This window comes from Astatotilapia calliptera, chromosome 1, assembly GCF_964374335.1.
Source record: "Astatotilapia calliptera chromosome 1, fAstCal68.1, whole genome shotgun sequence".
Classification (NCBI taxonomy): domain Eukaryota; kingdom Metazoa; phylum Chordata; class Actinopteri; order Cichliformes; family Cichlidae; genus Astatotilapia; species Astatotilapia calliptera.
Window position 1 is genome coordinate 13,180,602 of NC_137422.1, and position 23,696 is coordinate 13,204,297.

The 23,696-nt window shown below is 40.9% G+C and overlaps 2 protein-coding genes and 2 long non-coding RNA genes across 6 annotated transcripts; 2 read left to right on the forward strand and 2 right to left on the reverse strand.

Moving 5' to 3' along the window:
• The first annotated feature begins 154 nt into the window (after positions 1-154).
• Positions 155-12,566, forward strand: LOC113019574 (lactadherin-like). 2 transcript variants are annotated; one of them, XM_026163345.2, is made up of 10 exons: positions 155-411; positions 2,395-2,520; positions 2,601-2,732; positions 5,477-5,590; positions 5,782-5,963; positions 6,051-6,206; positions 6,937-7,081; positions 7,787-7,989; positions 8,465-8,617; positions 9,026-12,566. In XM_026163345.2, the coding sequence occupies exons 1-10, from the start codon at positions 336-338 to the stop codon at positions 9,167-9,169; spliced, it is 1,431 nt and encodes a 476-aa protein (XP_026019130.1). In that variant the 5' UTR covers positions 155-335; the 3' UTR covers positions 9,170-12,566. The 2 variants fall into 2 exon arrangements, with proteins under 2 accessions (XP_026019130.1, XP_026019138.1); XM_026163353.2 differs by having other exon boundaries at positions 7,805-7,989.
• Positions 12,567-12,609: 43 nt separating this feature from the next.
• LOC145429175 (uncharacterized) lies at positions 12,610-14,257 on the reverse strand. Its single transcript, XR_013909392.1, has 3 exons — positions 13,788-14,257; positions 13,048-13,129; positions 12,610-12,874 (listed from the first exon to the last, which is right to left on the reverse strand). It is a non-coding gene; the product is annotated as an uncharacterized LOC145429175 (long non-coding RNA).
• A 125-nt stretch (positions 14,258-14,382) lies between these two features.
• On the forward strand, positions 14,383-19,433 carry LOC113019587 (hyaluronan and proteoglycan link protein 3-like). Of its 2 annotated transcripts, none has more exons than XM_080302257.1 (7): positions 14,383-14,807; positions 14,936-14,991; positions 15,641-15,802; positions 15,881-16,103; positions 16,199-16,344; positions 17,532-17,834; positions 18,265-19,433. In XM_080302257.1, exons 1-7 carry the CDS (start codon positions 14,752-14,754, stop codon positions 18,558-18,560), a joined length of 1,242 nt encoding a protein of 413 aa, XP_080158383.1. In that variant the 5' UTR covers positions 14,383-14,751; the 3' UTR covers positions 18,561-19,433. The 2 variants fall into 2 exon arrangements, with proteins under 2 accessions (XP_080158383.1, XP_080158387.1); XM_080302261.1 differs by having other exon boundaries at positions 15,641-15,769.
• A 280-nt stretch (positions 19,434-19,713) lies between these two features.
• Positions 19,714-22,207, reverse strand: LOC113018711 (uncharacterized). The gene is made up of 4 exons (XR_013909393.1): positions 21,830-22,207; positions 21,125-21,302; positions 20,835-21,049; positions 19,714-20,095 (listed from the first exon to the last, which is right to left on the reverse strand). It is a non-coding gene; the product is annotated as an uncharacterized LOC113018711 (long non-coding RNA).
• Between the last annotated feature and the right edge of the window lie 1,489 nt (positions 22,208-23,696).

Below are 23,696 nucleotides of genomic sequence, written 5' to 3' on the forward strand. Positions count from 1 at the left end.
TCTTTGTTGTTTTGTTTAAATGTAGGAGTAAGTAAGTTTGAAGTCAACAAGAAGTAAAAAATAATGAAAGAAGTGGCGAACAGACTGCCATGAATGAATATCAGAGGACTTCCTCCTCACTTCTCTCCGCCCACCAGAAAACGTCACACGTCGTTAACTCGGGTATTAGCGAAAATCTCAGCTCTCCCATTTATCACCCGGCTCTTCATCTGCGTTTTAGTCGGAATTGCGATATTTCCGACTGCATTTCAAAGCCGCATTGGTATTCAAATTTTAAAGGTAGCGCGTCTTTCCGGACAAACAACCCCCCGGGACAAAGTAAGGCTAAAACAAATATGAAACGTCCTGGAAATGTAACCCCAGCGTATGTAGGAACATTTGCTCTGCTGCTTTGCCTGCATTCAGTTACAGGTAAGTTTCCTTTTGAATAAACGACACGAATCAAAGCGGAATATTGCGTTAACGCAGAACTTAAAAGTTTACTTTGTTGACAGGTCTCTGCCTCTAACACTAGACTCCATTTCTCCTTAAGGGGACTCTGGTGCTGTTTGTTGTATTTTCCATGGCATTTGCTTCCCTTTTCCCCATTATATTGTCAATTCACTGTGAAGTGACCTACTTTGATTGCTTTTTGTTTTTCCTTTTCACATAAATCAACGTAATGCAGGGCGAAAAGAAAACAGCAAATGTACAACAGTAGCCTAAATATCTCAAGTATTTTTACTATTCTTACTTAAGCATTTAGGATTCAGTTTTGTGCACTTTTTTACCCCCTGAAAGCAGTCAATGTAGACGTATGCCTATGATAATGTGAGCTCATTATTGTCCTGGTAGACTAGGTGATTAAATGTGAGACCGGTCTGTTATTACACGTGATACTCTGTTATTACTAAGCTCTATTCTGAGCAGTGATCATTGTACAAGAAGCGATACTTGCAGTAGTGAACAGTTCTCGTGGTTGTTTTCCCCTTTCTCAGTGGACAGTGTTTCTAGAAATGTCATTATTCTCACAGGCACACTTACAGGTGTCCCTTTAGTTGTCTCTGTGGACATCTACCTGGACTCACAAGGATTTGATGCAGATGGAAAGGAAATTAATGCCATCTGTGCTCCTGTCTGGGGCCATCATGAAGCAGCTGTCCACTCATCTAAATTTAGTTCAACATGCAAATGTGATTTTGTTCTCATGGTGGTTGTGTACATTCAGAGTCCCACCTGTCTGTCAGGTGTGGTGCATATCCTGTCCCACCCCTGAGCTGCTGTATTGTCATGCTGTGTACCTAGTCTGTTATTCAAAGATCCGCATGCTTCTGGAAAACTCAGCTAATCCTGGACATAAACACATTCTGCTGTCAGAGGTTGGCTCATAAAGACAGTGGCTACATCATAGGACCAGCTGTTTTCCAGCTCACACAGCCTTAGACACTTTCCAGCATTTATTCGGGATACACTTTTTGAGAATTTAACCACATAAAACTTTATATTGAGTCACATTTCCACTGTATTTTGGGCTATTTATTTATGTGTTTATTCTTCTGATCCGTTTTCATGGCAAATAGTTTCGTAAACATAGATTGTGCTGTATTCAAGAATAATTCATGTAGGGTTTTGGCCTCACTGCCAAACAAAATGCCAGTAAATTGCAGTTTGTTGTACCTGGAGCTGCTCACAGTTTGAATGGTGACTGCTGCTGTTGAGTCAATAGACTGGAAAAAGAAAACAAACATAATGAGGTAAAGGTTTTGTAACTTTGAGAGATCTCGTATGACTCATAAGCTTTTGTCCTGCCGCTCCCACTGAGGTCTGAGCCATCATTTCACACAATCCAGGCATGATGTGTGACTCAGTGCCTCCCAGCAAAAACTGCAGGAGCACTGATCAGGGCAGAAACTCCAGCAACACCAGGGAAAGATCTCTGTGTTACTCTTTAGATACACCTGATGGCTGTACCCAACCATTTACCATACATTATCTGCAATAGAACTGAACTTTGGGAAATGCAGTGCTATATTGAGTTGGTAGTGCTGAGCGATACCATCTTTTAGACCTGGGGCATCAAACATAATGCCCGGGAACTAGAATTATCTGCCAAAGACACCAATTTGGCCCACTCTGCAGGTTTGAATAATGTAAAGGAGGGCATATATTTTGGAGGTTTGGAGCTTCTCCTGCTGATTAAGACATCTCCCGGGCCATTCATACTACAACAAGTAATTAATTAATAGATAAACAATTAAATGACAAGTTTTTTTGTTTTGTTGTTTGTTGTTGTTTTTTCACTATCTACTATAGAAATGTGTGCTTTTTGCAGTGGATGCATGCATGTGCAGCCGCGGTGTGAATAGTAAATACTAATAATCGTTGCACTGCCTTTCCTTTATCTCTTTCACTCAGCTGACTACTGTAAGGTAAATCACTGCTACAATGGAGCAACATGCGTGACTGGAGTAGGAGAGGAACCCTTCATCTGCATCTGTGCCGATGGCTTTGGTGGAGACAGCTGTAACCTGACAGAGACAGGTAGAGCTGAAAAGGAAAATTCTGGTGGGAAAGCACCGAAGCACCTACCGAAATTAACACCTTTCTTTTTCCATCTTCAGGACCTTGCAGTCCCAACCCCTGCAAGAACGATGGGTCCTGCGAGGTCATCGCTCCGACCAGACGAGGAGATGTTTTCAATGAGTACATCTGCAAGTGCCAGCCCGGCTTTAAGGGAGTGCACTGCCAGATCAGTAAGTTACTTCTGGCTATGAGTCAAAAGCCTGAACTGAACCCTTTTTGTCTTGTGCATCTATAAGACTACTTGCTGTACTCCAGAGGACATTTAACTCCTTATTCAATGAATTTTAAAACAATTTCTGGCCACTTAATGTTGACATAAAAGATTTATCGTTTAGGAATGGGTTGCATTCTAATTTCTTTCAAAGTAGTATTTTTTAGAGAACAGCTTACCCAAAAATGTGAAAAACACAGTAGCAAGCTCCACTTGCAGCAGATTTCTCTAGAAGTTTTAACACAAGGAGTTTTTTCTTCCGGTCACATCTTCGGCAATGAAAGGGATGTGTAGTCCGCTCAGCAGCTTCATGAAAGGAGCCCATTCAGTGGCTTCTGTGGTTATTCTCTTTGGCTAATTAGTAAAAGACCACTCCAAGTCTCTTAGCATGCAGATGCTTCTCACACAGGGTCAACATTGCATCTATTTTATCCCAGTCAAATGAATAGTGAATTCAGTCATATCCTCATAGCAGAATCCAATACAAGTTTGCTTGTAAAATTAGCATTAAAACATGAGGATTATTAGTGGAGCAAATGCATGAGAAAATAACAAAAAGGGAGCCAAACTTAGGATTGTGTGTGTGTGTGTGTGTGTGTGTGTGTGTGTGTGTGTGTGTGTGTGTGTGTGTGTGTGTGTGTGTGTGTGTGTGTGTGAATATTATTCCTAGACACCTCTGAGCAGTGGCTGACATCCTGAACTGTGAGTTTGGTAGCAAAAATGATGAAAAAGATTTAATGTATAAACCTTCTGATTCAAAATCTTGCATAACTTTGTGAAGAGGCTTTTTTTCCCCTCTTTTCCTCTTTTTGTGGAGGAACAGCTCACCCTCCCAAAGCCCATGCTCTGACCACCAATTGTAGTGTTGGTGCAGTCTGGTCGTCTACTCCCATATTTTCTCATTTTGAACCAGGCAGACAATATACGCCGCACTATATAATATGTCCAGTAAATGCACAGAAATAACACTCCACAAAAAACAAGTGATGTGATAGTAGGTAAAGAGCCTTTGAGAAGTCACTGAGGTGAAGCCAGAGCGTGTGAAAATGAATTCCACTTGACAAAAATAAAATGTTCAGTACAAGCCAGATCTTCAGGCTTCAGATTTAAGTAGCAAAAAAAAGCAAAGGCTATTTCACAGTCTGCCTCTTGGTAAGATCATTTGTTTCTCAGTGTTATTAGCTGTGCTGTGCCCGTGCTGTTGTGACCAATCCTCTTAGCATTAACTGGAACAGGAATTAAACAGACCCATGTGGCATTACGTCAGCCCTGCATTCATTCTGAAGTTTCTTGGCGTTACTAAAACGGGTGAAATAAGGCATGTGTGATGCTTAGGTGTCAGTTACACAGCTTTCATCAAGTCTGAACTTAATAACGTAACAACGTTTTTGGACTTTACCTTTAAAAAAAAATCGTATTCAATTTTATCACTGTCACTATAAAAGTTTGCACGTAAACTCCTCCTACACAGTTAGAGTTAAGCAAACAAAATTGACACATAGGTACATTAGGACCCTAAAGTTTCTTATCTATATACAATATTATGCCATCACATTGCCTAGCAACCACCTACCATCTGGCTAAAATGACGCATTTGTAGCATTTATGCACCTATAACACCTTATAAAAGCACTGTATCATTGCAATTTTACAACAGTTAATTTATATTCAGATTATAAACTATATATTATGTTGTATCATCATATGTCATATCCCTGTATTAGCCAGTGCGCATACTATTTCTCACACAGAGATGAAAAAGCAGAAGACAGTGTATTCTGCTGTGTAGATCATATAATTCATTGATGCGGCTGAGATTTTCTGCTTGTGGATTTTTCATGGAGCAGGGAGTGGGGCTGACCTCCTCTGGCTGCGGGTTTGGGAAAACATCATAAACATGGTACACACTGGTTTTCAATACAAACCAAACACAAAGACTTAACATAACCTACTATTATTACAAAGCAATCTATATACTGGTCATTTAGTAAAACAGCACCTTTTGTCTTCTTAGCTGCTTACTTTCAGTCACATTTTGCCTTTTAAAAACTGAAGGAATATTGTTTGGTGTGCAATCTCACTGCTTGGTTTAAAAATGAATAGGTTCTTTTTCAAACAGTAGAGAAGAAAAATGTGTAATCATCCCAACTGTCTGTAGTCTTTATGTTGTATGAGTGTGCCACCTTGTGGAGATTACCAAGCATTACCTAGACAGTGGACCTTCAATCAAAACTGGACCTTCAATCAAAGGAGAAACATTAATGATACTTAATGACAAATTTCACTATTATTTGAAATACCTTCTTTTTTTTTTCTTTTTTTTTAAAGAGCTCAGTTTGTGTATACTGCTGTTGAGCAGATGTTCTAGCTTGTTGCCAGAATAGTTGGTGTGTAAGTGTGTCAGGTGACACGACATGGATATAACTTCAAAGTTTCCGCTGTTCCCACCTGTTCAATGACGCCATGCCTCAGGGCCACTTCTGTCAACGCAATAAGATTGAAGAGTAATTATTTGTCACCAGCTGAATGCTGGAGACACAGTGAAATTATTATGGTCATTCACCTGCTTCAGTCCTCCACCAGTTTTCCCTCAGATGTTTGTGCTTGTTTGACAAGTGTGAACCGCATCTGAAGCACTCTTTGTTTGTTTTTGTTTTTGTTGTTTTATTTATTTGTTTTGTAATTTCTGAATTTGATTTTCAGATGTAAATGACTGTGAAAAACAGCCTTGTAAGAATGGAGGGCAATGCCGAGATCTGGATGGAGACTACTCCTGCCAGTGCCCCTCACCGTATGTTGGAAAGCAGTGCCAGCTACGTATGTGCACCACCATTAGACACACACATTTCAAACAGCCTGACAGCCTGTTGTTACTCGCTTTGCCTCAACATTTTTTAAAGAACTTAAAAACTGATGAGATATCCTTGTAAGCGTGGCTCACTCAAGCATGAGAAAAAGATCTAAAGCGTGGCAAGAGTAACAAAAAATCCCTCCATCTCATACCCCAGGGTGTGTTTCTCTGCTGGGGATGGAGGGAGGAGCAATCGTGGAGTCCCAGATTTCTGCTTCCTCTGTGCACTATGGCATTCTGGGTCTTCAGCGCTGGGGCCCAGAGTTGGCTCGACTGAACAACCAAGGCATCGTCAACGCCTGGACGTCAGCCACACACGACAAGAACCCCTGGATCGAGGTGAGAGAAGTGAATGCTTTTGACGAGACTGAGCAGTGCATGACCTGTCCAGATGCTCACTGACCCATGGCGTTTTGGTTACAACAGATTAATATGCAGAAGATTATGCGTCTGACGGGCATCATCACTCAGGGTGCCAGTCGCCTGGGCACAGCTGAGTACATCAAAGCCTTCAAGGTGGCAAGCAGCCTTGATGGAAACTCCTACATCACTTACAAAGTGGATGGCCAGCAGAGGGATAAGGTAGACACAACTTTGTACTACATATGTTATTTTCTATTATGTTTAAAGTGGACCTGTTAAGCTTTTTCTCATTTTCTAACACATAGATACTCTTACAGTGGTGGATGTCGATATTAAGGTGTTAAACAATCTAGAACAATGAGATGAGGTGTAGAAGTAATCCCAATGAGCCAGACTTTTTTTTTCAACTCATGCCTCTCCCTGATGTTTATTTAGAGCTGTGTTCCTGAGATGACAGATGATATCTGCTCTCACTGACAAGCTCCACCCACCTCTTGTTTGAACCCTCTGTTTGTAAGAGGCAGCCAATCAAAAAAAAGCTGAAGGGTAGGCAGCCCAGACCGCCCTGTTGCACCAAAGTCCAGTGCAGGACAAATAAGGATTATTCTCTTTGTCTTCAAACTTCACAACTATATACTACCCTTGGGGGACCTGGGTATCTAGGGTAGCTAAGCATTTGACCTTGACCTTCAAAATCAACAAGATCATAGTTGATCTTGAAAAGAATTTAAAGAAACCATATTGAGTAATCTATCATATGAAAGGGCATAGAGAGAGCTATAAAACACACCGTGACGCCATTACAGGCTGACATCATCATGTTGTAATAAAAACATCATAAAACAGTTTTAGTATAGCCCTTGCCCTTTGGTGGGAGTTAGTTGTGCTCTCTGAGTGTTCTTGTTGACTTTGTTTATTCAGTTTGCTCACCTGTGTTTGTTTGCTGCAGGTTTTTGTGGGCAACATAGATAACGACCGCACAAAGACAAACCTTTTTGACGTTCCTATCGTGGCCCAGTACATCCGCATCATCCCCGTGGTTTGTCGCAGGGCCTGCACGCTGCGCATGGAGCTGCTGGGCTGTGAACTTCACGGTAAACACAATAAACTTCCAGCACAGCCGTAACACTTACAGCAAGGTCAGCGAGCAAAAGCAGTTAGATAAAAAAGATAGGACAATAATGAAAAAGGACAGGTGGTGTACGCTAAGTCGAAGTCAGGTCACAGCCTCTGTGAACCCTTAACCTAAACTGCATAACTCCTCGCAGCATCGTTAGTGTGTCTTGTGCTACTGTGTTGATGTCTTCTTACTGTGGTCTTGCTGACAGGTGAAATGACAGACTTTTGAAATTTAATTGCACCACATCTAGCCTAGTTTGACCACATAGAAGTTATCCACTATAGCTCTGTGGGTACAGTCCTTATTATGAAACAACAAAAGAAGCCATTTCAAGCACTCAAGAATAAAAACACTGCCGGCTGTGTTTTTGTCCATCTTCAGCTTTTGTCTTATTTGATCTTAATGCTAAAAGGTTTAAAGAAAAACAGCTCTGTGTGCTATGTTGCATGCTTTCTTCTGCATTGTGTGGCTCTTCTGTTTTTTTCCTTTCACTCGGTCACTGGTGGGTATTTGTGATTGTAATCAGTCACTCGCTTTGTGAATGTTCGTCATTCTTAAAATGTTGGGTGAAGTTGATTCTTCTTTTCTGTCGGGTGATTTCAATTTTTCCCCTCTTTTCTCTTTCTGTTGCTTTGGCTTCCCCCTCCCTCCGTCTGTCCGTCTGCCTTTTGATTCACAGTTTATTCAAACACGGCAGGTTGCTCAGAGCCTCTTGGTATGAAGTCTCGGTTCATCTCAGACGGGCAGCTTTCAGCCTCCAGCTCTTACCGCACGTGGGGCATTGATACTTTCACGTGGCACCCTCAGTTTGCCCGGCTGGATAAGGTGGGGAAGACTAATGCATGGTCTCCTGCTTACAACAACCGCTCAGAGTGGATCCAGGTGAGGGAAACCGCAGCAGTCACCTTTTTTAAAAATCTTGTTTTCTTTGAAGTTACTAGTTGGTAATGCCATTTTTTTCCTGCTCCTTCCCCGGAGAGATTTCCCAGGTCTTTCCTCCCCACTGCTGTCAGACTCCATAATAAAGACTTTAACTGATCAAGCACACACATCCATACATATGCAATAATACTAAGTGCAATAATCCTTTCTGTCATCGTTGTATTTTTACTCAGTTGTATATAGTATTTGTATTTGTATTCTATTTTTATCTTATTGTATATTTATTTTATTTTATTCTACTGTATATAGTATTTTATTTTATTCTATTCTGTACAGTTGTGTACTGTATTTATTCTTATTGTATTCTAATTTTTGCCTCATAACTTTTGCACTGTCCACTTCCTGCTGTGACAAAACAAATTTCCCACGTGTGGGACTAATAAAGCTTATCTTATCTTATCTTATCTTATCTTAGGTTGATCTAGAGAAGACAAAGCGCCTCACGGGCATCATCACACAGGGTGCAAAGGACTTTGGAGTAGTGCAGTTTGTATCAGTGTTTAAAGTTGCTTACAGCAATGATGGGGAGTCCTGGAGTACAGTGAAGGAGAACACCGGAAATGATAAGGTCAGACGTATGTGAATACCTGAAATGCCATTTCCTCTTTTTTTTTTCCATATATGTCAAAGCTACGTTAAAAATAAGGTAAGATATACTTTATTATCTCAAAAGTTGAGAAATTGCTGTGTTGCAGCATCCAAAACATTAAACAAAACGTAATAAAATACAATATGACAAAACAATATTTTGATTCAGTAAGGTAGAAAAACAGGAGCAGTATTAAAAAACCTACACAAAATCATAGAAAATTCCACTTCACCTCCACTTCAGAAAAAAATTGTAATCTAACAAACAAAACACACACTCACACACCCACGCATGCACAAAAACAGTCACTGACACGTGTAAATGGGAGTAAGGTGTGTTCAAAACAATGTGTTTTCATTTAACAGTAACCTTAACATGTTTTTGCAGCTCTTCCAGGGAAACACTGACAACAACACCCATAAGAAGAATGTTTTTGAGCCTCCGGTCTATGCTCGATACGTCCGAGTCATCCCCTGGGAATGGCACGAGCGCATCACTCTGCGCATGGAGCTGTTGGGCTGCGATGATTAGAAACTAGTCAATAACCATTTATCAGCACTCCATCCTCATCCTCAGATGCTCCGTCTGCTCGCACCACAGCGGAGGACGGATCGCAAACAGAATCATTTGCTTTGTTTTTTACTCCATGGGAATCATATTTGCTGAATAGCTTGGACTTTAACACTTGTAGCACTTTGACTGTAGCAACCCCCCCCCCCTAATGTTTACATTGCTAAAAGTTTGTTTGATGCTGCAACATTGAACTGCTCACAGATCCCTCACAGATTGATAATTTGTCCTTTAGGAGCTTTTTTTTGCACAGATCTTCTCTTAGTCTGTCTAAGAATGCAAGCCCTGAGATTTTCCCGGTGTAATACAGAGTGTATTTATGGCATTTTCAACCACACAGGACGGGAACGCTTGTCCAGAGCAGGAAAATGATAACTTTCACATTTTGACTCCACGGATGAGTAGGGTTTTCTGTTTGTTTGTTTTGGGGGGGGGGGGGCGGGGTTAAACACATTTTGACACCTTTTTGCTTTGTTCCTAAATTTAATTTCATGACCAACTAATTCTTTTTACAAAAAATGTGAAATATGTAGAAAACAGCAACGTTTTGCATTGCTTTTTTAATTTACTGTTGGTTAACATTATTAAATGTTTAAAAAAAAAACTCTTTCTACACTTTGTGTATCTTTTCAGCTGAGACACAAAAATCCATTTTTGAGCTGTTAGAGTGCCCATGTTAGAGTAGATGCTCACAGCTGATTTAAGCATGAGCTGACTTGTTAGCAGAGTCATGTACACAGGGTACAAAATGAAGGCGTAGATAAAGAAGACAAAAGTGAGCATTCTTTTGTACAACTCAGCATTTAAAAGGAGATAAAACTTAAAAGAAGGTGCAGTTTTTGAGCAGCCTGGCGTTGGCTGCGTTCCTCTTTGTTTCGCAAAGAACAAACTGTTCTAACCACACAAAACATGATGTGAGTCTTCATGCTCAGCCTGGTGATGGTGAAATTGAAGCTAAGGAATTCAGGAAATCATTTCTTAAACACTGATATACAAAAACTCATCCTTTAACTTACTATTATGTTTACAATTTTATGTCCTTTTTATAAGGTTTCAATGTGATTCCACTTTTATAGCAGTTTTATTTTACTCTCACATCCAATGGGAATCTCTACCAAACAGTGGAAACGTGGACGTCAAATTTGAGTGAGTGACACGCAGTATAAAAGTACAGGAATCACTCTTAAACTGTTTTCTAACATCCAAATTAGGTCAAACAGCCTGTTTATGTAATAAATGAATACATGATACAGCAATAAGAAAGAGACGTGGCAAAAATGGCATCCATGGGAGAGTTCAAAGAGAAAACCACTGCTGACTCTAGAGAACACAATGGCTCGTCTTACATGTGCCAAAAACATCTTGATGACTTTGGGGAAACTATTCTGTGAACTGACAAGACCAAAGCTGAACGTTTAGGAAGTTTTGAGTCTGTTACATCTGCGTAAAACTAACAGCATTTCATAAAAAGAACTTCATAGCAACAGTGAAACATGGTGGTGGTAGTGTGATGGTCTGCGGATGTTTTGGTGCTTTCCTGAAGTGCTAGCACACTTGGATATTCCAAAACACACCAGCAAGTTCATCTCTGAATGGTTCAAAAAATAAAAAATTGAAAGTGGCATAATTAAAATCTGGACTTTGATCTGATACTTAACACACCACTCATGCTTGAAAACCCTCCAGTATGTCTGAATAAAACAATTCTGTAATAAAGAGTGTGCCAAACTCCTCCACAGCAAGAGAGACTCGTTGCCAGTTATCGCAAACGCTTGAATGCAGTTCTTGCAGAAGACTTCAGCTTGCTCTTTACACCAGTAATTACACCTTGTTAGCCCATAAGCTCACAATCCTGGCATGTTTGGCCTCTGGCAACATCTTTCATCTCTGTAAAATAAAAGCAGTGGAGGTCAAAGCATCTCTAACGGCGTGTTCACACCGAACGCGATGGGCGCGAGAAAAAAGCCCCAAACGCCCCTAACTTGACGCGTGTACATTCGCACCTCTACTCGTGTCCAAGAAAAATCCATCGCGCCCCAAAATATCATATTTTAACGCGCGTGAACCGGAAATGTGGGAGGGATGTGGGAGGAAGTTTTGCCAGACCGGTATCTTTGCAAGATGGCAGGTGTCGAGCTACCGCTTGAAGAGAGAGTCTCCCTTCTCTATTTACTGTGGAGAGCAGAGTAGCGGCATAAAGGACATCCTCGCCGTACCTGGGTCCATCAGGTCCTCCAGAGGTGTGAGCAGTTTGGTGAGTTTCACCACTTGCTCCAGGAGCTGCGCCTGGATGACGGCCGATTCCAGCGCTATCACCGTCATTCACTCGGCCAGTTTGAGCATCCTTTATTAAAACAGAGTTAGATAAAACTGAACAGTTTGGTTCATCTTTAGTTACATGGTTCTATCTTGATAAGCTATGTCTTATCACGGATTAATTTTTCAAAAATATTAATGATTTAAGCAAGGAAAGGGCTACATGTCAACACACAACTCTTTATTTCTATTAATGTCTCACTTCATTCCTACCTGATTGACATGTTTAGGAATTATGAGTGATTGGCTCACTGTAGTTGTGAAAGTTGCTACCAATCAAATTATGATATGTTAAAGTTAAAATAAAACACAACTGTTTTAGATATTATCTAATATACGTTTAGAATTATCCTTATAATTACAAAAGGTTTTATGTAAGATTCATGTTTTGTGATTTAAATCTGACATCACAAAAGTATTTTGGAATTTGAATAATGTATTTTGTAACTGCAGTACACATAATACTGATTTTGAACAATTTTGTCCAGGTTCCTTGTCACCGCGGACTCCTTCAGCACCAAGCGTTCAGTTACAGAGTCGGTGAGCCAGATCACCCCCCAGGCAGCGACGGCCATCTGGGACTGTCTAGTGGACGACTTCATGGCTGTGCCTTCACCTGGAGACTGGCGGTCCATCACAGAGGGATTCCAGGAGCGCTGGAACTTCCCTCTGTGCTGTGCAGCTCTGGATGGGAAGCACGTCCAGACAAAGGCACCCCATATATCATATAGGAGACACACACATTGATATACACTAAATATTCATTTCATTTCTTTTTTTGTGGTGCCCAAATTGATGCACCTGCTTGATTTTGTTTAAACAATTATTGCACACTTTCTGTAAATCCAGTAAACTTCTTTTCACTTCTCAAATATCACTGTGTGTCTCCTGTATGATATTTAACTGACATTTTTTATTGTAACAACCAACGATTTATAAAGGAAAATGATGTCTATTAACAAGGTTGCCCAAACTTCTGCATCCCACTGTATTAGTATATTTTGTCATTAGTATAATATGAAATAAATTCTACATGTGTCAAGTCGTGTGCCAACATTTGCTGTGTAGTAGAACTGAGACATTAGTCATTATAAAAATGTATTTGAAATAATATTAGAATTCTCAAACAGAAAAACATTAAACATAAATATATAAAATATAAGTATTTACAGAGAGACAGGAATAAAAAGGACCAGCTGCTCTCCAGAGCAGGAACAAGGCTGAGGAGGAAATGCTCCATTGGAGACTGGTGTGGCCTCTTCAGGGACACCAGGGTGGCCAGCTCCACCGCCGATGGACCGTCCTGGGACCCGTCCCTCATCTGCCTCGGAGCCGTCCTCCCCTGTGGGCCTGTAAAACAGCACAAAACACAAAGAAATGAGAAGGCTGCTACTAGATTTTAATTTCAACATTGAGAAAAAAAACAAAAACAGGATATAATCAGATTGGTTGTAGATATTTAGTAAAGGTGATCACAAGGGAATCCCACCGACTAAAAAGGTATCAGTGCTTGCTGTACATACCTGTGGGTGCAGCAGCAGGAGCTCAGGGACTGGGGAGCCAGGAGAAGCAACAGGGGATGCTCTGCTGCAGAATCAGTTGGTTCTATCAATATAGTATTAAATGTTAACAGGTTGAATATAATAATCATAGAGTAGACAGTGGTCCCTCATTTATTGCAGCAGGGGTTGTCAGAATAACTAGCCCCTGGCCACGCACTTTATACACTTTTTTCCACACACACGAACATTGGTCACAGTTCTCACAATTGATTCTCAAAGTGCAAACCTTTGTAGATTGCAAAACGTAAAAGTATTATTATGCCGCCGTTTGTCTTCATCTGCCTGCCACTTTCGTGCGCGGTGCAGGTGTCTATTTCCGAATGAGGCTCATAGTTATGGGTGTCTTCGTGCTGTTTTTTCTATTGGACGTGATGGTTATCAAAACCAAACATGATAAATTTGGCAAGCGCAGGAGACGACACGGAGCAGATTTGTCAATCAGGCTGCAGAATGCAATGCTGTACTGTGCAATAAAAAGAAAAAGAAAATTTAAAAAAAGAGGCAGTGACGGATGAACAGCGGGACCACTGTGTGCTGTTTATTAATAAACAATAAAATATATTCTTAAATGACAACATGCCTAAAAGCAGAACGGTATTTGTACGTCAGTGGGAAAATAGCGGTGGCTTGCTAGCTTTTGTGCGGCTTCCCCGGGTCAGTGAAAACTTTAGAGAAAACTTAAGAAAAATGAATGAACTTACCAGGTTGCCCGATCTCTTTACATATCTTCCTCCAAGCTCGGTCCTTTATATTCCTGTCTCGGTCCAGAAAGCAGCTGGTGTCGTACGGCTCCGGGTTGTTTGCTACGGCATTGATTAGCCTTCCTTCTATTGAAGAATAAAGGGCTTTGGCTGGATCTGCCCCTTTGAACTAGGTAACAGCCACGTCACCAGGCTCCTGATTGGTTGTCGCGGCGCGATTTGACGCTGGAGTTCAGATTTTTCCGACTGGAGCGGGGGACGCGAAACGCGTGTATGCACAAAATGCAACACATAAACTCACGCGCGTGGTTTTTTTCGCGAGTCAAACGCCTGAAACGCGCTACACTCACGCGCGTTTCAGGCGTTTTCGCGTTTCGCGACGCAAATCTGCGTCCGAATTTTCGCGGGAGCCGCAATCGCGGGTCATCGCGCCTTTCCATTGACTTTACATGTAAGCCTGACGCTCTGCCTGCCTCTATCGCGTTCGGTGTGAACACACCTTAACACATGATACTTCTTCACTGTTTGTGTCTGCTGTATGTGACTGTGTAGGTCATGTTTTCCACACCATAAAAGGAGCTCTTTTTAAAGATTACGGTGTTTCTAGTGTTTCTAGTAAATGCTGCTGCCCTCCATAACAAGTATCTGCTTTCAAAGAGTTTTCCTCCACAAACAGCTGCTCAGCGATCCCATGTGCCGTTCCTGTTGAAGTGTATTACTGTGGTGACCTTAATATTTTTATAGAGCCTCCACAAAGACTTTACCCAATAGTAGAATAATATGCGTAACATAAAAGGCTAAATTTCCATCAAAATCACGATGATCTTTAACTTTCCTTTAAAGCTATAAACCACTGTAACTGCGCTTACTTTGCGGGGGTGGGGGTAATTTCTGTAGGTCTTCTTGAACCGCAGATGCACAGCTTGCACAAAGAGACACACGCGGGGATGTTTCCAGCAGCTTGATGACTGTGCTTAAGAATCAGAGCAGCGGTACGACCCGACACTCCTCGGGGAGAAGGTCAGGACATTCTTCATCATTATTAACTGGCCCATAGCTGCACCTGTTTTTTATCATCGACAGAGACCGAGGGGAAGCTAAATGCGGTATTAATATCCTGGGAATATTTTTGATCACTTTGCCTCCAGCTCTCCAACATCAGACCTTTCACACGAGGTGGAAAAACCACGCAGACAATTTCGCGGTAAGTGGGAAAGAAAGCCATCTAATAATTATTATTATTATTATAACAACTGTACGTCAGATATAATTTGTTAGCTTTAACCTCCTGCATTTTTAATTTCTCTTTGATATTTGGGCTGATTGGGACCTGATGAATGTAAAAACAAAGAATTACCAGATTTTTTTTTAACGAGAAAACTACTGTGACGAACATTAATGGCTATTGTTACATCTAAACACTGAAGTCACTTTAAGTGACAGTCCCGCAGTGTGAAAACGCATTTTCCCTGTATAAACACAGCAAACTATATACAGTGAGGTCATTACATTTGGCACACCTGCTAAAATTGTATCGTGCTTTCCTTTACTGCTGCTGCTTTATTATAACATCCAGTGTTCACAATACAGCAAGCAGAGTCTTCATTTTTTTTAAAAACCCTCGAGAACAAATACTTTTTTGTCCTCCTCCCTGTCATCTCCATATTCAACATCTTTTGTCGACTATATCCACTATCCCGACTCTGCACATGCCCTAACCACCTCAGCCTTGCCTCTCCTTGTCTCCAAGCTGCTCAGTCTGAGCCGCTCCTCTGCTGAACTCATTTCTGATCTTGTCCATCCTGCTTCATGACCTTTAATGATTAATTAGCTAATATTTTTTCTCTTCGCAGGTTTGAGGATAGTGCAGACACTGATGATGATGATTTGGTGCTTCCAGACTGTATTGTTGTTCATAGCTCACCTGGTTCTCTCAGACTGGGCCCCGGCTGCCCCCCCAACCCAAAACAGCTTCTTCTACGGTGACTACCTCAATGAAAGCGGCAACAACGAACGTATGCACATTATTGCTCAGACCCTAACCTTTTAATATAAAATTAGTATGATAAGTTAAATCTGTATTTATTCTGCAGTTCATTTTATTGGTATGAAACTCTACGTGGACTCTGCTGAGCAATCAGTGCTTTCGGTCAGAGGGGGTAATGCGACCCTACAATGCAGATTTTGGTATGAGCCTGTGCCGAGCTCACCAAGGGAGGTCCGGGTCAAGTGGTCCTGGCTGCCCGCCGCTGGGGGACAGGAGACTGATGTGATCGTGGCTTTCGGGACTCGATTCCGAAGTTTTGGAGATTTCAGGTTAAAGATATGATCAACTGAATAAGATAACCTGATCGCTGACTGTTTGACCATGTTTTTCTTTAAACTATTAACATGCACTGTCTGTCGGGCAGGGGTCGTGTGCAGCTCCGACAGGATTTCCCAGGAGATGCTGCACTTGTGTTGAATAAACTCTGGCTGAATGATACAGGTCGCTATCGATGCACTGTGGTGGATGGACTGGAGGACCAAAGCGCAGTGGTTCACCTAGAGCTACAAGGTACTGCATTTACACCTTCAGCTATCCTGTTTGCTTCCGTGAATGAAAGCTGCGACATGTAGAGTCTAGATCAGCGGTCCCCAAACTTTTTTGCACCACGGACCAGTTTAAGTCCGACAATATTTTCACGGACTGGTCATTAAGGTGTCGCGGAGAAATTCAACAAAATAAAACCGGTACCAGTACCAAAAAGAAGATGATTTATTCATAACACAAGGGAAAATTCCCAGAGAAACAGAGTTAACGATAAAAACGTCGGAAAAAAACCCTCTGACAAGCTAAAAACCGATAAAAATGGGGCGATCGTGGCTCAAGAGTTAGGAGTTCGCCTTGTAATCGGAAGGTTACCGGTTCGAGCCCCGGCTCAGACAGTCTCGGTCGTTGTGTCCTTGGGCAAGACACTTCACCCGTTGCCTACTGGTGGTGGTCAGAGGGCCCGGTGGCGCCAGTGTCCGGCAGCCTCGCCTCTGTCAGTGCGCCCCAGGGTGGCTGTGGCTACAATGTAGCTGCCATCACCAGTATGTGAATGTGTGTGTGAATGGGTGGATGACTGGATATGTAAAGCGCTTTGGGGTCCTTAGGGACTAGAAAAGCGCTATATAAATACAGGCCATAAAAACCCTGAAAACCAGAAATTTCGCATCCGAGCCTCATCTTTTACGGCCGTTACCAAACGACTTACGGACCGGTAGCGGTCTGTGGCCCGGGGGTTGGGGACCGCTGGTGTGGATATCCATTATAAAAGCAGACTGCTTACATTTGCAAATAAATAATCAATTTAAAAAAAAAAAAGACAAAAAAAAGACAAAAAAGAAAAGAAAAAAAACCCCTGCAAACAACTGACAAACATTTTACTTTCCAAATTGAGTTGTCATAGAAAACCACACAATTAACTTTAACCACTCATCTGTTTGGTTCAGCTGACCCAGTAGCCTGTGATTTCCCACTGTTGCAGATCAAAGTGTTCCGTTTTGTAGTTTGTAGTAAGAGCAGATGATTGCAAACCTACTTACTGGAATTTAAAAAAAACAAAACAACAAAACAACAACAACAACCCCACAAGCCAGTGGTAGTATCACCTGGTAAGCAAAGTAGTAACAATAGCTGAAATAACAATAGCAGTGAAAGCTTGACACACTTTGAAGTCCACATAGATATTCTGATGTCTGATTGAATCTTCCACCCAGGTGTGGTGTTTCCCTACCAACACCCTCATGGTCGTTACCATCTGAGCTTCCTGGGAGCCCAGCAAGCCTGTAAGGAGCAGGACTCGACAGTGGCCACCATCACACAGCTCTTCCAGTGTTGGAAAGAGGGAATGAACTGGTGCAATGCCGGTTGGCTAGCTGATGGGACAGTCCAGTATCCGATCACGCAGTCCAGGGAGCCCTGCGGGGGAGCCCGCCTCGCCCCGGGTGTCCGCCGCTACGATAGACTTCACCTCTACCCTAATCACTACGATGTCTTCTGTTTCTCCTCTTTGCTCCAAGGTGAGGCGAAGCAGAAGGTGATGCGAGGTCAACAAGGCCACAGAGAAGCTAAAGTGATATTGAGTGGCCATTTCCTGATGTGTAATTGTGTTTTCCTTACTGTGACATGTCAAGATGCCCACACTGACAAAGATTAGCAGATCCATTACTTAGCAGTTTCACACCCTCATTTCTGAAGAGCACAGTGGCACAGATTCCCATTATCCCTCTCTTTAAAGGTGCTAAGACTCATTACTTGAGCCTCCATTTATTTATACATATAGTGTATGAATAAATGACCTAACTGAATGTTATAATTCATCATAATTAATTTTACAGAAACTCAAGTACAAATACACATTAGCATTTATGGGTGATAAATCGCAGCTATATAGCAGTCTGAAACACGTCTGTGCAGCTAACTGTCAAAATAAATGTGTTTTATTCTAAGGGAGAGTCTACTACCTTCAGTCCTCTCACAAGATGAACCTGACTGAAGCTCAGCATGCGTGTCAGGAGGACGGAGCAGAGATTGCCAAAGTTGGACAGCTGTATTCTGCGTGGAAGTTCACGGGGCTTGACCGCTGTGATGCCGGCTGGCTGGCCGATGGAAGCGTTCGCTATCCCATCACCAGACCTCGAAGTAACTGTGGTCCGTCTGAGCCAGGGGTACGCAGCTTTGGTTTCCCACCTCCGCAGCACAAGCATGGAGTCTACTGCTACAAGTTAGATACTGAAAGAGTGTAGATCTCCACCCATCCTTGGTGGGCCATAACATTTAAATATTTTTTAAAATTGTTATTATAGCCAACAGGATGCTTAACACTGTAGACGAGTGCACTTCTGCAGTCTGCAAAACATCTACAGGTTCACAAGATGATGAACAGAAGAAACTTTAATGCTACAACATTTTAAAAAAAAGAAAGAATCTAAACTCATATACATTTCTTTCCATGTGAGCTACTACAGATTTTACTTATAATTACCACTGAAATTATTCAAGTAGAATAAAACTACTTTCAGCTGTTTCTTCATTAACAAGGGCTCACCACATCAGCTAGCACTGCACATTTGATTTAGCAGTTTTTGTAGAGCTTTTTCACTTCTTGGATCCATATGTAAACCACTACGCTATGGAGCTTTAAATACTCCAACAGAATAGTAAAAAGAAAATCCCTCGTTATATTTGACACGAGGATTCAGAGCTCAAATACTAGCATTCCTGTACTTTTTAAACATTTTTTTTCCTTTCACTTTTACTATAGCTGAGAGACAGCAGGAATATAAAACGAAAACCTGGGGAGAAGGAAAATAACATTCAACAAAGTTGCTGTCTGATTTCCTCTTTCATATATGAACGTAAAGCATTTACTGTGACGTCTCACCAAGTTGTACTTACATCGTATCTGAAGCACATGACAATCAACTCAAAATCTAGCAAAGGAGCCGTCTAGTTGATTTTTTTAATGGAAATATATATCCTATTTATTACAAATAAAGATCCTCATACAGAACATCTGGTTTTGTCTCTCTGCTGCTGCTCAGTGTTTGAATGTATAACTCAAGCATGCCACCTGTCCTCAACAAATAAGTCTGTTAATTGTTAAACTAAAAAAGAAAGTGTTTGAATTCAACTATCCTGCTAATTCGCACACATTTATATTAAATACTGAAATGTTTGAAATAATGTCATGTTGTAAGTTTGCATTTGAGATGCAGTAGCCTGGCACAAAGACACAAAACACTCCAGGCTTTGTCCACAGTGAAAAAGAAAACATATCACTTCCACTTCTTTAAGTAATTCATGTGCAATCAAAATAAATAAATCTGTATTTATATATATATATATATATATATATATATATATATATATATATATATATATATATATATATATATATATATATATATATATATATATAAAAAAGACGGTATGCTCTTCTCTATGTAAATTGAGCTTCGAGAAGAAGATGCTCGATTTTCATCCTGACCCCTGCCTTTTTCTGAGGAGCCAACTTCTTAAACACTTTCGTGAGGGTCATAAAGTAATACTCATCGCAGTCTTGTGGTTTTGGAGTGTCTGTCTGTACTCCTTTGTGACATTTAGAGGAGTCCATCTCTGTACTCCTCTTCATTTTCCTCCCAGTGTCACATTTGCCTGATCTGGTGAAACTGTGAGACACAGAATGGCCGCCGCTGGCTCTGTGGCTGTTTTGGCCCTCTGAATCTTGGCCCTCTGAATCTGAGACGATAGTTATGCCGTTACCGTTCACATCCCTCTCCTGTAGAGATAAAACATTTTTTAAACCAATTAAAATCTCTTGGATGACTTTCCTTTTTGTTGGTTTGATGCTCAATTGGTAGAACTGGTTCCACATCAACAACGTTGAAAGAACACACTGAAACATTTGGAGCTATTAAGCAAATAGCTTAAATATGTGCAGGGTTCACATCTCGCCATAAGGATTGTGGTAATCAGTGGGACCTTCAACCGATGTTAGCATATTTAAATTTAGCAATGAAACAGAAGCAGCTGGTTGAAGGTAATGGGTATTAGGTGACTGCTGCTTGTCTGATATATGGCTGGCAGTGCATGATTTTATTAATATAAATAGAAAGGTACTCTACTACAATTAAAGGTCTGTAAAAATCTTAAAATGAAACCCATTCTCTCAACCCCCTCAGCCCCAGTTATCATGAATGTTGAATATCAGAGACATCCACTCATTCTGGGCCATCTCTTTTTCCTTCAGAGAAGGGGAGCTGTGCCCCATCTATAAATTTCTTGGATGTCCCCCTGATGTTTTTAATAAATGCTGGTTTGCTTTGTTTGGACAAGCTGACCAATTGGAAGTGACTGAGTCTCTTTCTAAAGTGGCTACAGCTTTTCCACTAGACCACACACAAAGTATTTAATAAAACTATAGACATGCACACTAAATATTTAGGAACATTGTTAAGAGATAATGCATATCTGCTTTAACGTAGAGCATGTGCAGCACTACACCATCACACCCTCACCATGTCATATGAAGGGCTCCCTCTGTCATTTTGGAATCTTTGTGTCAATTCAGCCTGTAGTTTGGATAATTTCCGGACCCTCCTCTGTTGTTGCTCACTGCAAAATGACAGATGACTGTGGAAAGTTTTCCTTCTTATCACTGTGGCTTTGCAGTACAAACAGTGGTAATGCGCCTGACTTCTGCACTGGAGTCTACACCTGTGGAAGGTGTATTCTGAAACAGAAAAGATGTAAACATCATGATTAGGAATGAGTTGGTTTAACTTAAACTTAAAGTTCTGAAACATACTTCCAGTTTCAAAGGCTTCCCTTTGATGGCTGTCCAAGTGGATCCTAAGACTGGGGCGGTTTGTGGGTTTGAAAATTTCAGGTGAACAAAACGGACAATGAAATTTTCCTGGAGAACAGCAAGTGTTGCATTTTTGCAGAGCAGGAATAGAAGATCCCTTCCGGATAGACACGTGAAACTGGAACAGATAATAAAGTCATTAATCCGAAAATATCAGATGCACGAAGAAGGGCAGCCAATAACAAGTCCTGATTTCTGCTGGAGGTACGACAGCAAGGAAGCTTAGTAGAAATACAATTACTTGGAAACAGCAATGTGGAATTATAAAGTTTTAATTTGTGTTATTTAATGTGTCCAATGCAAGGGGAAAAAATGTGTAATTCTGATTGCAGTTGAATCACTTTTAATGACTCTTAGACTATGTTTGTCAGCAACTGCTAGCCTTTTTCAGAGTTAAACTTACTCCTTTGCATCTCTTTGTTTAAGAGATGCAAACTGTTTGTTTGCATTTTTCTTTTTTGACCTTGTTTAGGTCAAAAAAGAAAAATGCAAACAAACAGTTCCTGTGACTAATGACTAGCTTCATTGTTAGCCACCTGCTAGATAAGCTGAATGACACTTAGTTAGTTGCCAAATAGAAAACAGTCAACCTGCTATGAAGGCAAAAGACTTATAATCAATGCTGCCTAGAATAAAAATACTTACATTTAACTGCTTGGGACTGTCCATCTTTCTCACAGAGCTACCTGAGGCCTGCTCTTCTTCTTTGGGGAGCTCACTGCAGTTTTTCACCCTTTATATTGCTTTGCTGCCTCCCTCTGGTTTTGAAGTGTCTGTCTGTACACATTAACATTTTTGTACTCATTTTCGTCATCCTCACGTTCACCTGACCAGGGGAAGCGTCGGTGCTCTGAAATGATAGTTATTTTGTTACAGTCAAAACCTTTGATGTAACTCGCCTCTTAGTGTGATGCTCAGTTTGTAGTAACATGCAGGTAACATTATTCAGCATGCCCACATCTTTCTAAAGGCTTATAAACCAGCTTTGTCACCGACTGCTAACCATTTTTAGGGTTAAAGTTACTCTTTTGCTTCTCTTATGTTAAATACAAATATAAGCAAACAATTTCCAGTGTTATGATAGCATACATATCAGCCTATCTGATATGTTGCCTGTAAGCCAATTAGCTACCAGACAGAAGAGTTAACCTCCTATGAATATAAAAGGCTCATAATAACTGTTAGTTGCTAGCTAAAACAATATTTGCATTGAACTGTTGGTCACTGTCCGTCTTGCTCACAGAACTACCTGAAGCCTTTTCCAGTCTTTTCTATGAATATAACAGCAATTGGTTATCCCCCCCCCCCCCCCCCCCCCTTTACTAAGTCCACAGCCTAAAGTACATGTGCAAACTTGATCGTAACTTGCACCAGTTCTGATGTAAAACTGTAACCACTGCTATCTATAAACAGTAAGTACAGTTATCAGTAAAGAAGTATGCACAAATCTTGAGTCACCGCTCTTGTCTTTATATTTTGCTAGAAAACTGCTAAATAAATGCAGCGATTTTTTGAGTTTGTACAGTTCTAATGAACATGACAGTCAATATTTATTATGACCATCTTTATCCTTTGACACACCCTGAACTTTCTTAGACAGCTTCCTTCTTTAAATAGTCTTCAGGAATAGTTCTTCAGGCTTCTTGAAGGACATTCAAAGCTCTTCTTTGAATGTTTTGCCTTTTGTTGTGTTCTCTGTCAAATTTCTCCCACACTAAGGTTGAGGTCCAGGCTCTGTGGAGGCCAATCCATGACTGATAGTTTTCCACTATGTGTTTTTCTATCTAGGTGAGCTTCCAATGCATTGAGAATGTGTTTGGGATTATTGTGATGCTAAAACAAATGCGGTTCCCAGAAACTTTCCAAATGGTATTTCATGCTGGATTAAAATTTCACAGCACTTTTCTGTGCAGAACAGCAGTTGCTGAAATGAAGCCACAAACCCTCGTGTTTTACAGAGGCTGTAGGCACTCACCTCACTCCTGACCTCCTCTATACTTGCTGATGATGATTTTGAAGCAAAAACCTTACATTTGGATTCATCACTCCATAAGACTTCTTGTCACTGATTTTTAGAACAGTTTTTATGTAACTTGGCATGCCTGTGCCTTTTCTCCCTGTTTCCTTCCTTGAGAATGGTTTCTCGACTACCACCCTTCCACTGTGAATATTTCTGATGATGCTTCAGTGAACAGTGTAGATGGAGCAGGTCCTGTCAGGTCTTTGGTGGATTTTGTTCCCCTGTTTTTTAATAACATGACTCTCGGATACTTTTCATCTGCTGTAGATAGTTTTACGTTTAAAGATATACCTGGAAAAAAAGATAATAGGGGAAAAGCTGGGAGCCGAGGATCAAGATGATACTGACAACCTTAAAGCTGCTTAAAAGGGAAAAACAATATTTTACATGATGTTTCTTTACTGTTAATGCTGCTGTTTACTCTATCTGTACCAGACTTTAGACAGGACATAGTTTTTATTAGGTGAAGTTTTTGTTATTGAACTTCCCAAC